General features: G+C 49.3%; 1 protein-coding gene across 1 annotated transcript in view; it reads right to left on the bottom strand.

The window, feature by feature from the left end:
* PIAS4 (protein inhibitor of activated STAT, 4) overlaps positions 1–11,649 on the bottom strand; it is a gene marked incomplete at its 3' end in the record, with an annotated part of 15,654 nt that extends 4,005 nt beyond the window's left edge. The window contains exons 1-6 of the mRNA XM_010141774.1: positions 11,217–11,649; positions 5,463–5,547; positions 3,744–3,785; positions 3,265–3,355; positions 2,792–2,920; positions 2,596–2,701 (exon numbers count right to left, since the gene is read on the bottom strand). Of these exons, the coding sequence (XP_010140076.1) occupies positions 2,596–2,701; positions 2,792–2,920; positions 3,265–3,355; positions 3,744–3,785; positions 5,463–5,547; positions 11,217–11,649 (886 nt within the window). The remainder of the gene's footprint in view (positions 1–2,595; positions 2,702–2,791; positions 2,921–3,264; positions 3,356–3,743; positions 3,786–5,462; positions 5,548–11,216) is intronic.
* Between the last annotated feature and the right edge of the window lie 1,837 nt (positions 11,650–13,486).

The following is a 13,486-nucleotide window of genomic DNA, read 5'->3' as shown; positions in this document are numbered from 1 at the left end:
TAGCACATGGCAAGACTTCTGGAACCAAGTCAGGTTAGACTTACCTGGTCATGGCATAAACACAACCGATTTTATTCCCTTCTGAGCTGGGTGGCGATAGAACAGGTGAATCACCTCCCTCTGCCCCTTGAAACTCAGAGGCAGACTCTCAGAAGTGAGCCAACACCGCACACAGTCAAACTGACAGGAAACCTCATCCCATCATTTCCCTGTCAAATAACCAGCTTCCTCTCAGCGCTGCTGGGCCGGAACTTGCACTGGCAGCTCAGGCACTGGCCAGCTCATCTATTCCAGCAGACCTTCACCGGAACCATGAGCAGAGCCAGCAGTACCGGGAGAGGCATCTCGGAGAGCAAGGCAGCCATGCGAGAGCAGTCACCAGCAGTGATCCGCACGGATTTGGAAAGGATCAGACGTTAGGAAAGGAGGTAGAGAATCCTGCCCTGCTGCTGCATCCCGAGGGGAAAACCCAGAGGAGCTGCAGGCAAATCCAAAAGAGCAGCAGACACGTAGGTCCTGCATCAGGGCATGGAAACAACAGAAAATGAGCTGGAAAGGACTTCAAACTCCTGAGGAGTAGCTGCTGCTAACACCGCTGCCTGAAAAGGCCTTTGACACTTCTATCACCATTTTTCTTTGGAGCAAGTCAACCATTTATTCTGACCTTTTCAGATCATAACAAGATGTCTCCAGACAACGAGGCCACACGCAGTTTTGCAACACCCAGCTCTAATTAGAGAGTGACTTCTCTGCTGTGAGATTGCCACGAGAACACAGGATTTGGAGGTGGTTTCTTCACTTGAGGAGACTTTTCAGCTAAGCACAATTTTTCGTGAAGGTCTTTGGAAGAGCATCCTGTGCCTCAATTTCTGAGATACTTGGGAAAGAGAAATGGGCATTCTGCTCAGAATCAAGGTGTCTGCCGGCTGCTTTTGGATCCACAGCCACCTCTGCTTCCAGACAACCTTCCTACGCTGAAGTCAACCGAAGCCTATGGAAAGGAAGGCGAGTCAGCCCCGACATGCAGCTGAAGTCGAAAAGGTGCCATAGTGAGAGATAGTGCAATAAACGTGGTGCGGAATCATTTGCAGAACAGAGCAATAAAAGCAAGTTCACGAGCTACTTGTGCCCGCCAGCTTCAGCCATCCAAACAGGCTCCAAGCAGCAACAGGCCAAAGGAACAGGACGATGCTCCTGTTGGGTTAAATTTAAGGTCACCAGATGCAGCTCATCTTCACCCCGAAGCCCAGCCAAAGCTGTTCGTTCTTTAACTTGGTAGAACTGCAGGCAGATGCTTGTTACCCAATGGAAAAGGCCACAGAGCTGCTTCCAGCACCTCTGCTGAGGTGCACCTCTCAGGCCGAGAGGCCACCGGCAAGCGCTCACGTTAAAGGGAGCAGAATGTACTCCTGAGCCAGGCTTCAAGGAGAGCCAGGGAGGATCCTCAACTCCCAAGCCAGGTCCTGCTCACCTCACTTACAGCTCTGACGAACAGCAAAAGAGGGAGCACAGCCAGTGCCTCAGGCTTCTGAGAGCCAGAGGGGAATTTGTGCGTCTTATGCTGCTAAGTGCTGGCTGTCACAGTGGTCGATCATGACTGCGACTGCCGTGGACACTGCCTGGTGTGGCACACGCACAGGGAAGTGGTCAGAAATGCTGCACTTAACGTGAAGTTCAGAAGCCTGGCTGAAGCAGCAGCGTGTCCCACAATGTGCATTAGGCACGTGAAGAGTGGACACGTCTGAAATCACCATCTGCCCTATGAACTACCGTCTGTCTTCAAGATTATGTTCCTTGCACTCGGTGAGAGCTGTCCATGCTCTGACTAGCCTGTTTTAAAGACCATCATGATACACCGTTACTTCTCCCATGCAGAATAGTAAGAAACCTCTCGTGGGTAACATACAACTGGAAATCCTCCAGACTCACGAGCTGCAAGTCAGATTCCACCTTGCAAAGGTAATTTCCCCTCATTTTCAACGTTTTGCATTTGCCTCATACCACAATGATTTACCTGAGCAGTCTAGGGAAAGCATCTCTCAGGGCCATCTCTTCTCTGAAGCTGTCAGTGCACATGAAAGTGCTGGTGGTGAAATCCCACCGCCAGCCCCTAGGACGCACGGGGGGCTGGGGCAGCAGGACATTGTCACCAGGATCACTTGCTTCAGAAATCTCCTTTGGAAATAGTGCGGGTCAAGGCCGAGGCGCTGTGGTCATGTTCGTCAGCTCATAATTACTCAGGTGAAGGCATGAAGCCATTCGTGTCAGAACGACACTGGCACTCGCCACGATACGACCTGGGGACAAATTCTAAATCCAACCGAAGCGATTCAGAGTGTTGGCAGAGCCACAAGAGACACACGCTGCGGAAGCGCTGCACTTGCACACAGATCTGGGGCCTTTCACATGCCTGACACGCAGCTTAGCAGGTCCGTTCAGACACAGAGTGGTTTTACACAACTGGAGGAAAGAAGTTGCACGAAGCAGGGCAGCTGTCCCCAAGCACGTCTCCAGCAGCCTGGCTGTTAGGAAAGCTGGGGCCTGACAGGCATGTGGCGCAGCTCCCCGAGCCCCCGCAGAAGCTGACATACTCACCAAGAGCTTTGCAGAGTTCTGGATGTTTGATCCCAATGGTTTTCAACCTCTGCAGCAGCTCTGCTGAGGTCATCTGCCGCACCAAGTACAGCCCCACGGAATAGCTCTGAGGAGAGAAGGCAGAGGGGAAGGAATGAGCAGGGCTGCTCTTCCGCGCTTGCTCGTGCCGTTCCGCGCCGTTTCCTTGGGCACGTACCTTCCCGTAATTCCCCCAAGTGACGGTGATGCGATTGGTCGCTGCGGACAAGTACATGAGGTGGGTGAGGTTGATGGGACGACAGGGCCTTTTAGGTTCCACTCCAGGTTTGTTTGATGGGTAGTAGCCCTGAAGCAGAAAGATGAAATAGATATTTTTATTTCTTTACTCGAGACACTTCTGCATGGGTACATCCATTCCTCAGCTTCACTCAATTCTACTCACCCACAGTTTTCAAGGAGGGGGTAGAAGGGAGCTGAACAGTCACACCAAGCACAAAGTAACGATCGAGTCTTTTTGCAGGAACGGTTTATTAACAACACCGCCAAGCCATTAGAAAATGAGCTTTAAACTAACAGCACACTTCTATACTCCGGTTTCTTCTCTGCATTCATGAGAAAACCAATTCCCTGCTAAATTACACAAATCCCTCCCAAGCTGCAGTCTCAGACCTCCCAGCTGAGCTGACTTACCGGCACGGAGCAGTAACTGTGATTCACCTTCACGGCAATGTTCGGAGGGTACTGATCCTCCTGAGGAGAACTAGTGTCTGTGTAACAGATTCTGTAAAGAAACGACACGTCTCTCAACATCCCCGTGCCGTTTGTGCCTTCAAATCTCTCTGCACATTCACAGCAGCCACCCAGCACCACGCCAGCCCACGCTCCCTCATCTGGCCCCACCAAAGCCAGTTCCCTGCGGCTCTATCAGGCCCGATAGCTGGCAGCCAAATCTGCCCCAGCGCTGCTTCCTCCCACAGTGCTTCCTCGAGCACTGCGTGTGGGAGGGGGCAGAGAGTGGAGCTGAAGGTGCTTGTGTCAGGTGTGTGAACGAACAACTCGCTGTAAGTGATCTCTGTAGGAAAACCACACTGAAAGTTCACGTATTTTGTAGTTTTCGCTCCTCCCCTGTTCTGCACCTCATGTTAAATCAGCCCCACGCTCGGACCTACCTTAGCACAACCTGAACCGATTTCACACCAGGCTGCAACTCCCTAGTAAGTTAAAGAAGAAACAGAAATTTCAGATTAATTACGTACAAAAACAATGAAACAACCCACAAAAACCACACCCCAGAACAACCACCATCAGCTGTCACTTTGGCCAGGCTCAAGAGCTTTAGTTTGGTTTTTTTTTATAGAACTTTAAATAATTACTTCACAGAATTGTATTTAAATTGTGCAATTCCCCCTGAAAATATCAGTGGTCCTGTAATTATTTTTTTGCCCTGAATGCGCCGTCCTTCAGCCTTTCTCTGGGCTTTCAGAACTGTGGAGATGTTGAGCGACAGACGCCAATTTGCCTGGCATTCTGTCACCGAGTTACGTCTTCAAAAACTATTTTTTAGGGTCAGGTCTCCCCACTGGTGTTCGTTCAAGACTCTGTGTTCAATTATTCAGCCAAAGATGTTCATGCAAACCAAGTATTACAGCACCAGCAGAAACAACTGTTCATCCTGCTAAGCTCAGTCGTGCTGCTCGTAACTGGATTTCAGCTGGTATCAGGGAGCAACACATCTCAGGAGAAGGGTGTTTTATTGGGAGTCTTTATACACAGGCATTAAACATGCTCTAATTTCTGCACAGGACATGAGGCATTAGGCAAGATCCCCAAATTTGTCTCAATTTGCCTCTAAAAGCATTTCACATTCCAATTAGGTGCTTTAGTGTAAATGTTCTGGTTTTGGGGCCAGAGGGGCTGGACCATCAGTTCAGCTGACAGACAGGTTTAGATCTGGGGGACACATCCAGATACCACCCAGGAGCATGGGGAGGAGATGGACCTGTGCCGAGGGACCATGCGAGACTCAGGCTGAAACCCCTGTTTCAGCTGCGTCACTGGCAGAGAAAGTTTTTTCATAAATCTGCATGTGCGGAGAAAAGAGCATCAGGAGTCAGCTACCACTGTGCAGCCTTTGATCACCCTTAGAGGGCCCCGGGGTCTATCTCTGCCTTTGTTAACTCTTCAGACAGCTTCCCCTGCACTGCTGCTGCTGACCTACTGAGATCACAACAGTCCCCGAGCACCGGATATCAAACATCATCTTCCTCCGACTCTACGGTAACAGGAAAGAGAACCATTTAAAGGTTTTACACTTGGTCCTGGAGGACCTCATCTGCATCCCTGTCCCGGCAGGGAACAGGACAGCAGAAGAGGAAGCCTTTGCCGCCTGCACTGACGGCCTCTGGGTGCTTCATTGTTTGAATCAAAAGCTGCATCGTGACAGAGGTCGGGGTAAATCCTGATCGGTGCAAGACGGTTTCCTACACAGTTACTCTGGCATCCTGCACCACGAGGCAGCTCACGTGGAGCTGTGAGCAGCGTTTCATGAACAGCTTCTCAACTTTAGATGCAAACAAACATCTGAAAACATTCACAACAAGCTCGACAGAGAATCTGGGTCATCGGTGATTTCTCAGCTCTTTTCCAGCCCAAGTGGACTATTCGAAAGCAAGATCAGAGGAGCGCAAGTGAAACTTCAGGACTTCGATGGGTAAAACTCTACCTCCTGCCTCCCCCTGAGTGATTTGCTTTACGTGAGAAGCAGCCTGTCCGCTAACAGCCTCAAACAAACTGCGTTCCCTTGCAAAGAACAAAAGCTCCCGCAGAGGGAATACAGAGGAATTACACAGCTACGTGTTCTTGAACCGTGAATACACAACGAGAAGTACCTGGAATTTCTGATCAGCTCCACTTGTCTTGGTGTTAATGCAAAAATGCACGGACTTTCCTGAAGCTTCTCATTATTCTGTGGAACTGGAGAGGAAAAAACAGACTGTACATCAAACTGATCACCTCCTAGCACCAAGCACAAAGTGATCTTTACATCCAAGCTGTGTTTACTTCTGAATCTTGTTTTCTCCCACAGGGCTGCAGGAGAACCCCGATCCTCCCACGTTCTGGTAACTACACGTGTTCAGATAGACGCAAACAGCAGCACTTGCAGAAACACTTCACCGAGAGCCCAGCATTCATTGGCCTTTTATCCTGTTCACAATTTTAAGCTCAAATGCTTTTAACCTGGTTCAAATGAAGCTTGAGGTGTGGAAAAATGATGTTATGACTTCGGCATCCTACCTTGTATTAAACGCAAACACAGAAAGTTTTACTGTCAGTAGGTTTCCAGCCAAAGTCGAGTCCCCAAGCTGGAAGTCACAGGATAAACACAAAGAACAGGAAGTGATAAACCAACCTTTGGTTTTAATTTTAGTAAGATTTGAGTGTTTTTCTTTGCATCATTTCAATTGCTCGATTATTCAAAGCCAATGTCCAGAATCTGAGAAGTAGGAAAGCGCTTTACTGTCTGTGAACAAGAGGAGATGAAGGAAGGATCAAACCTCAGCAGCTCTCAGATCTTGGAAGACACGGTGACAATCTGATTCACTGACTACAGACACTTCCCTGGTAACTCAGCTATAAAAATGCAGAAAGGGCTTTCAAAAATAATAAAACTTAAATTAAGGTATCTTCACAGATTTAAAAATTCCAGTTTCCTTCCAAATGTCTCTTGACCAAAAAAACCACTGAGAAGTGAAGCATCTCCTAAGGACTGTTATTTTTAGAGGTGATGAATGATAAGAACAAAAAAAATCATTTTAATATTGTTGCTTAAATAACCGTCTGTAGACTCACTGTCCTCCTGACTATTGAGCTACGCAGACACAGCAAACCTGATCAGAACTGCGACGCTGCTCATGGATATTTTGCATTGATATTGGCTCACCCTTCTTTTACCAAGAAAAAGCCCCTGGCTGCGGAAAGCAGCTGCCTGGCACCATCGGAGGATGCCATCAGCAACAGAGTCCAGCCCCACGAGACATCCAATGACTCTGCTGTCGCCTCCCCAGCAAAAGGCTCCAGCATTAAACCCAGCACAGCGCCGCACTGGTGGTGTTGACAGCGCCAGACATGAGTGCCACTGCGGGGCTGGGAGGCTTCCACCCCTACGTATGGGACATGGTGGCCAGTTGGCCCAGCCGTCCTGGGGCTTGCCGCTGGAGCGGGCAACCCACCATCATTAACCCCAGCACAGCCCCGCACTGGTGGTGTCGACAGCGCCAGACATGAGTGCCACTGCGGGGCTGGGAGGCTTCCACCCCCACATATGGGACATGGTGGCCAGTTGGCCCAGCAGTCCTGGGCCTTGCCGCTGGAGCGGGCAACCAACAGTGCAGGAAACAGTGCCACTGCGGGGCTGGGAGGCTTCCACCCCTACGTATGGGACATGGTGGCCAGTTGGCCCAGCAGTCCTGGGCCTTGCCGCTGGAGCGGGCAACCAACAGTGCAGGAAACACAAGATGGGTGCCTACATTTCTCTACAGCTGCTCAGTTAACAGCTCCTCTTTGTGCGTGAGGTAAGAGAAATGAGCAGCAGCAGCACGTGCTCCCCATTTTCTTTATGCCTCCCTGGGAAAGCCCCTCCTCCAGGCAGGAATCGAGGGGAATTTCTCAGCCATGCTCCCAGAAAGCTGCTGGAGTCCCCCAGGCACTCCAGTGGTACCTGGACAAAGAACAGCCGAAGGGAAAACACAACTCAAACCGGTACGGACTTGGGATGTGTCTGTCCATCACGCCTTGCTGCCAACAGCGATCAGAACTGGATGCTCTGGAGAGACGTGCAAGAGAACATTCCCCAAAAAGCCAGAAGAGAAACCACTCCGGGACAGGCCCGTGTAAAGGCGCAATTCTCCTTTATATTCCTAATGCTGGAAAATAAGGCCCAGCTCCAGGAGGTTCATTTTTCAGGTACTACTCAGCTCTTCATTCCTGTGCTGAGCAGCCAGACCAAAACATGCAGGTTTTTAAAGTGAGATGTCTGAGATAACTGAATTTCATCCTTTTTCCAGAGAGATGCCTCAGCACACAACTCAGCTCCTTGCTTTGTAGGATGGCTGCTGGGATCAATTTATTTTAACAGTTGACAAGAGCAGGAGATCAATTTCTAAGACCGAGCTCGATCAGCAACCAGGCAAGACATAAAACTTCCAAACCCCAACGGACCTGGCCAACCTGATAAGAGCCCTCAGCCCGACGTACCTGCAACGGGTCCCTGCTCTCAGGGGCCAACCTCAGCTCAGCTCTCGACCCAGCAGGCCAGACCACACGACGCACAGCAGGGACTACACTGATTTCAGGGCTTTACGGTTTCCCTGCAGCAAAGGTTGGGATGGTTTTGCTTTGTTTGGGTTTTTTTAAACATAACATTCCTCACTATTATACGTATTGGTCAGACTAGCCGAAGGCATTATACACCCCTGGGAAAGAGAGGTTGTATGGTCCGCGCCGGGGATCCCAAAGCCAGATCAGCCAGAGAGGAGTTTCTGCAGAGCTCGTTGAGAGTCCTCACTCACATCCCTGCACCTCCAGAACAGCCCCCTCGGGGCACAATACACAGGTGGGGTTTTTTTCCTTCTTGGCCTTGAAGGACACGTCTGTTCCCCTGGCTCTCGGAGATGGGACAAGCTGGCTGTACAGCATCTTTATTTTTGTGAGTGGCAGAAGTGCCTGGTTTAACACTCACCACAGCTTGTCCAGGTGGACATGGCAACGGTACGAGCCCCTGCTTTTGCTGGGAGATCACCCAACGCAGTGCTGTTTGCTCCACACTCAGGGGAAGGCAGTTGCCTTTGCCACAATATCGGTGGCCCTGTTTACCGTGACTCAAGTCCAGCTTCCGAGGAGGGGGCTGGAGCAGCAGTTTGGCCACTTACACCTGAGAACAGCCACGCTGCTGCGGCAAGGTGGGTATTTTCAGAGGGGAAAACCCAAACAAATCCTGTTTACATGGTCAGCAGCAGGACCTCCCGGCCTACACGGCCATCAGCTCCCACAGCAGGGCCGCAAGATCTCCTCTGGCACGCCTCCAGGAGAGCAGAACCTCAGTGTCTGCAGCCAGTACGGGCTGTCACAGCTAACGTTTGGAACAAAATAATCATTCAGGATTCCTCACAGAGCCCGTTACTGTCCAAAACGGAATTCACAGTGCTTTACCCCAAAGGTGCCGGAGGACAGGCACCCTTACCAGCCCAGTGCTCAGATACACCAACACTCCCCCTGATACCTACTGAAAACAACAGGCAGCAGAGACGCGAGTATTCACTCCCTCTAAACCAGTACCTGATCAATCTTAATTTTAAGCCTTATCTACCCAACAGAACTGCGGCAATTTCAAGAAGAATTCTTTCACATTGACATCCTTAGACCAAAGCGGAGCTGCAGCAGAAGCTGTTTTCATGTAGATAGCTCAGATACTAAACTCAATACCTAAACTGACGGAAACTGTGTTTGGTTCCCAAACATGAGGTGTCAGCTGGTTCACAACGGAACGAATTTATCTGTTTTCAGCTGAGGCCCCTTTGTCCGCCAGTCTAACAGTAATGTGATAGTTCTGTGGGGACTCTGCTTGCCTACAGACCAAATCAGGCATCGCCCACCTCACCTTTGATCTCAAGGCAATCACCTCAAAGAGGCAGGAGAGCCTTTTCATTAACAAAGATGCTTCCAGGTGAAGTCCGGAACACATAAATTAAGCTTTCTCTACTCCCACCACAGCGATATGCTTAAAGCGCCTCTTTTGTAGCCCAGGGAAACGGGGTACGACAGCAGCTGGGGCCTCTAAATGGATCTGAGATCTTAAATCTCTCTCAGGTGCTTCCACAATATGCATTTCTGAGGTTGACATGGAGCTTACGCTTGGGCCAGACAGGAATGGGAAATCTGGGCAAGACAGCGCACACTGGTGCGGCCTCCCTACGGAAAAGCACTTCGTTCTCCTCAGAGCGCTTTGTCTTACCACCCTTCCACACTAAGCAGGGTCCCGAACAAGCATCACTTCTAAGGCCAAAGATAGTCCAACACGTGGCTGTTCTGGGCCAAAACAACCCCAGTCTCACAGAGGAGGAATTAGCTGCAGGTCACCAGGTTGGGAAAACTAACGAAGTGTCTCAAAGACGTCGCTGGGTTCTGAGCAGCGGACGGGGACAATGACAAGGGAACATCTGCTCATCTCCAGCCACTCACCGTTGATTCCGCCCTCCCACCCCCACCCCCTACCCCGAAACCACTCTCATCAAAAGGGAAAATTAGTCAAACGGGCTTCAGGGAACACGCTGACCCCAGGGAGGTGTCAGCTAACAGAGGTGAAGTGCTAAATTTAATGAGACCTCGGTTCTGATCTGATGGAGAAGATTTAGTGCCAACTTTTAAGCAAAGCTGTTAATAATGGTAAGTAGATCCAGGCTCCTCTCTACCTCTGAGTGTTTCCACCTCTCGAAAAGTCTGTTTTCCTTCAAAATACGACATCTGTGTTTCTAACAAATGCCACCCCACATTTAAGACCGAACTAATTCATAAAGATTTTAGTTTTAACCTGACTGTTTTAATGGTCACAGCATGAACATATTTAATGCCTCTAAATGAAGATGGAAGTTACAGAGACATATAGTCTGCTGAATTAGTTCTTATTTTATCACACCTGCACAATCATATCTTCATTGATTTCTTTTTCCTCCAGTCCACACACTCTTTTCCAGCATTTTCATCCATCAAGCATTTTTTCAGCACAGACAGACCAGCTCCCCAGGTTCCAGGTTCCTTTAACAGCGAAGCCCGATACTACCACACTGGCTTCAAGACGCTGCAGCTCAGCACGCTACAGTGGTGTTCCTCCTCTGCACACACCATCTTCACTACAAGAACGTTACATTTAACAGCTGTGGTCACACTCTTTTTTTCTCAGAACTAAAACAATCAAAAAATCAGACTTGTAGCCCCAAGGTGGGGAAAAGCACCTCTTCCAGTTTTCCTAGTCATCCCTCAAAACACACAGCATCGTGCACAAAAATACACATCATCACGCACAAATCGCTGTGACTAGCACAAAGAGAGAGTCAGGAATGCTGTTTGTGGTGTCTAACACCCTCTTTCACCCACGGAAGCTTTAGGTCAGGGAGTTAAGCACTGAAAACCAGCATTAGCGTAGAACACGCCAGCACTCGCTTAGCACAGATGCGACACCAGCACAGAAAGATCTTCATCAACACACTGCCAAGCTACGGCGATGGGAGATGGATTATGAGTCACAGCAAAGATGGCAACGTAGCAGCTTCTCCAACGAAGGATCTGCAAGCTACAGCCAAACAAGACGGGCTTTCACATCACATCTCAAAGTGACCACGTTCTGGGAAAAAAAAAACAAAACAGAGCTAAATAGTCTTCACTAAACTCTGTGGGGGGAGAGCATCCACCACCACATTAATCAGCCTCTCCTCTGTCACACGACTTTACAAATCCTCGAAAACACCGTCACCTCTCAGACACTCGTGTCACTTTTCTTTCCCTGTCCGAGTCCATCAGGAACGCGCCAGCCCATCAAAACCTCACCTAATCCCTCTGCCTTCAAGAGACCTCAAAACGCCACAACTCACCTAATTCTGTTGGCTTCAGCAGCTCATCCAGGATCGTGTAGAAAGGGAGTTTCACCAGCCGAACTTCAGGCTTCGCCACTTTGGGCGGCAACCTCCCCAGTCCGTTCAGGTACTTGCCGTAGAGCACAGGATAGTCGATGTTAGTGGTGGAGATGGAAGTCTGAGCAACGGTGTTGCTGCGGTCGTACGACGGATGGATAGCGAGCGCCTCGTGAGCCCGGTGCTGCTGCGGCGGAGGCTGGGCCGCTTCGGAGCTCTTCTTGGCGTAGCGAGTCTCGTAGAGCTCCTTGATTTTCTTGAAAACCTCGGGGCTGCAGTCAAATTGGACCAATTGCAAAGCGCGGGTGACTAGTTCATGTTTAAGTCCGCTTTTACTCCTGCCAACAAAACCCAGCAACATCTGAAGATCTGTGACTCGGAAACTCATCACCATGTTCTAGGGGATAAAAAATTAAGAATGTTCTTACAGTTATAAAGAGGCAAAGTGTCAGTTCACACTATATAACTGGAATCCAAAATCATGAAAAAAATCCCTTCTGAGACCCCAAACCCTCCAGCTGTCATTCACCCGACTAAGTGTCAATAACCACATCACTTGAGAAAGCAAATACAGAGGAGACCGTCAATTATCACCAGAATCAGAGACACACCATGACAGTCATCAAATCACTCAAAAATAAACGTTAAACATCCTCAAGAGTCGAAGCAAGACCGACCACAAAGGAAACTGTGTCCAACAGCAGGCCCCACGTGTGAGAGAGCACAGCGACTCCTCTACCCTGGAGCTCCCAAAGCTCCCAGGGCCTCTGGGTAAGAGAGAGACGTGAAAACCTTCATCCAAAACAGCCTCAGAATGAGGCAAAGGGAGAAAACGAACATGAGCTGGAAGGCAGCGACAGCTAAAGGCACTGGGGCCACCGATCCTTTCGTACAGTATTTCAGTGCGCCCATACGGGCAACCCCCCACCCCCCAGAATCCTGCCTACACGTACAGGATCTTTAAAAAATACCATGTCTTTGAGACACAGACAGATAGTACAAAAATGTGATGGAGAGCCATGTGTTCCCATGAGAACAACGGCTCCAAACTCTGTCTGGGTGCTCTGCCAGGCACTCCCCCGTGCTCCCAGCCAGCAGCTGCCGATGCTGCCGCACTGGTATGATCGGCTTCAAGGTTTCGATAAGCAGTAAAAAACTGCCCTCAAAAATTGACTCTCACAATTAAAAAAACCAAACCAAAACATCAGCAGAGGCCCAGCAGGGCTCTTTCCCCCAGATTACACTCCACTCTTGTTTAGGGATTAAATAATGATAATGAAAAAAAAAAAAGCAAAGAAGTGAGATTTCTGTGGAAGTTGACAGTAGCCTTGTTAAATTCCCGGAATAAACCAGCTATGGATCAATTTATGCCTTTATTTTCAATTAAAAAACCCTAGTACTGACTCCAGAAACATTTAACAGCCATTTCTGCATAAGTGGGAATTAGACTATAGAGAAAATGCCATTTTATTTTCTCCTTTTTCATTAAATCTGTCATTTAATCAGGAAGCCCAAAGACGTCACATGAACACCACTGGCTGCAGTTAAAATTTTTGGTAGTTGTGACACGTCCCAAAATACCTTTGATAAGGGGAAAAAAAAAAAGGCAGGTAACTTTAGAAAGGAGAGAAAGGATGTTTAACTGCCAGAGCAGTCAGGATTTGAGGGGCGTGGGTTCATACTGCTGCCTCACCAGGCACCATCTGAACAATCTTGAGGAAAACTAGTTTCTGTATCTGGGTTTCCTTCAACTACAAAATGTACGTTCTCCTCTCTGAGGCACTTTGAAGGTAAAGAGAGTATTTGCAAAGGTAAAGACATGGAGGGATGGCAGCAGCGGGGTACTGGGACCCAGGGGAACCCTCTGCCCACGGCTCCGCAGCTCCCGGGACTGTTGGAGCGTAAAGCAGAGTCTGAGCGACCATCTCCTGCAGTTCACAGTCAGAAGGATTTAAGAGCCTCAAGGGTGACCAGATTTGAGTAAGAAGAACTTCAGACAAAAGAAGCAGCTTCAGACAAAGAAAACCCATCACTGAGGCTTGGACCTGCATGACAGTACAAGCCCTAGAGAGATCACATTAACTGCTGAGACTGGTAACCTTACTGTCTGTTCCTCCCCCCAGGAAGCCTCACATGCGAGTGCCCAAACACCGCTCTGGGGGCAACCACAACACCGTGGAAGCACATCTCCTCTTCTGGAGCCCTGGACTCAGCTCGCAAGACCAACAAGA

Source organism: Buceros rhinoceros, unplaced genomic scaffold, assembly GCF_000710305.1.
Source record: "Buceros rhinoceros silvestris isolate BGI_N320 unplaced genomic scaffold, ASM71030v1 scaffold1358, whole genome shotgun sequence".
In the NCBI taxonomy this organism is placed as follows: Eukaryota; Metazoa; Chordata; class Aves; order Bucerotiformes; family Bucerotidae; genus Buceros; species Buceros rhinoceros.
Note: the sequence above shows the minus strand (reverse complement) of the source record. Positions and strands in the feature narration are given on the sequence as shown.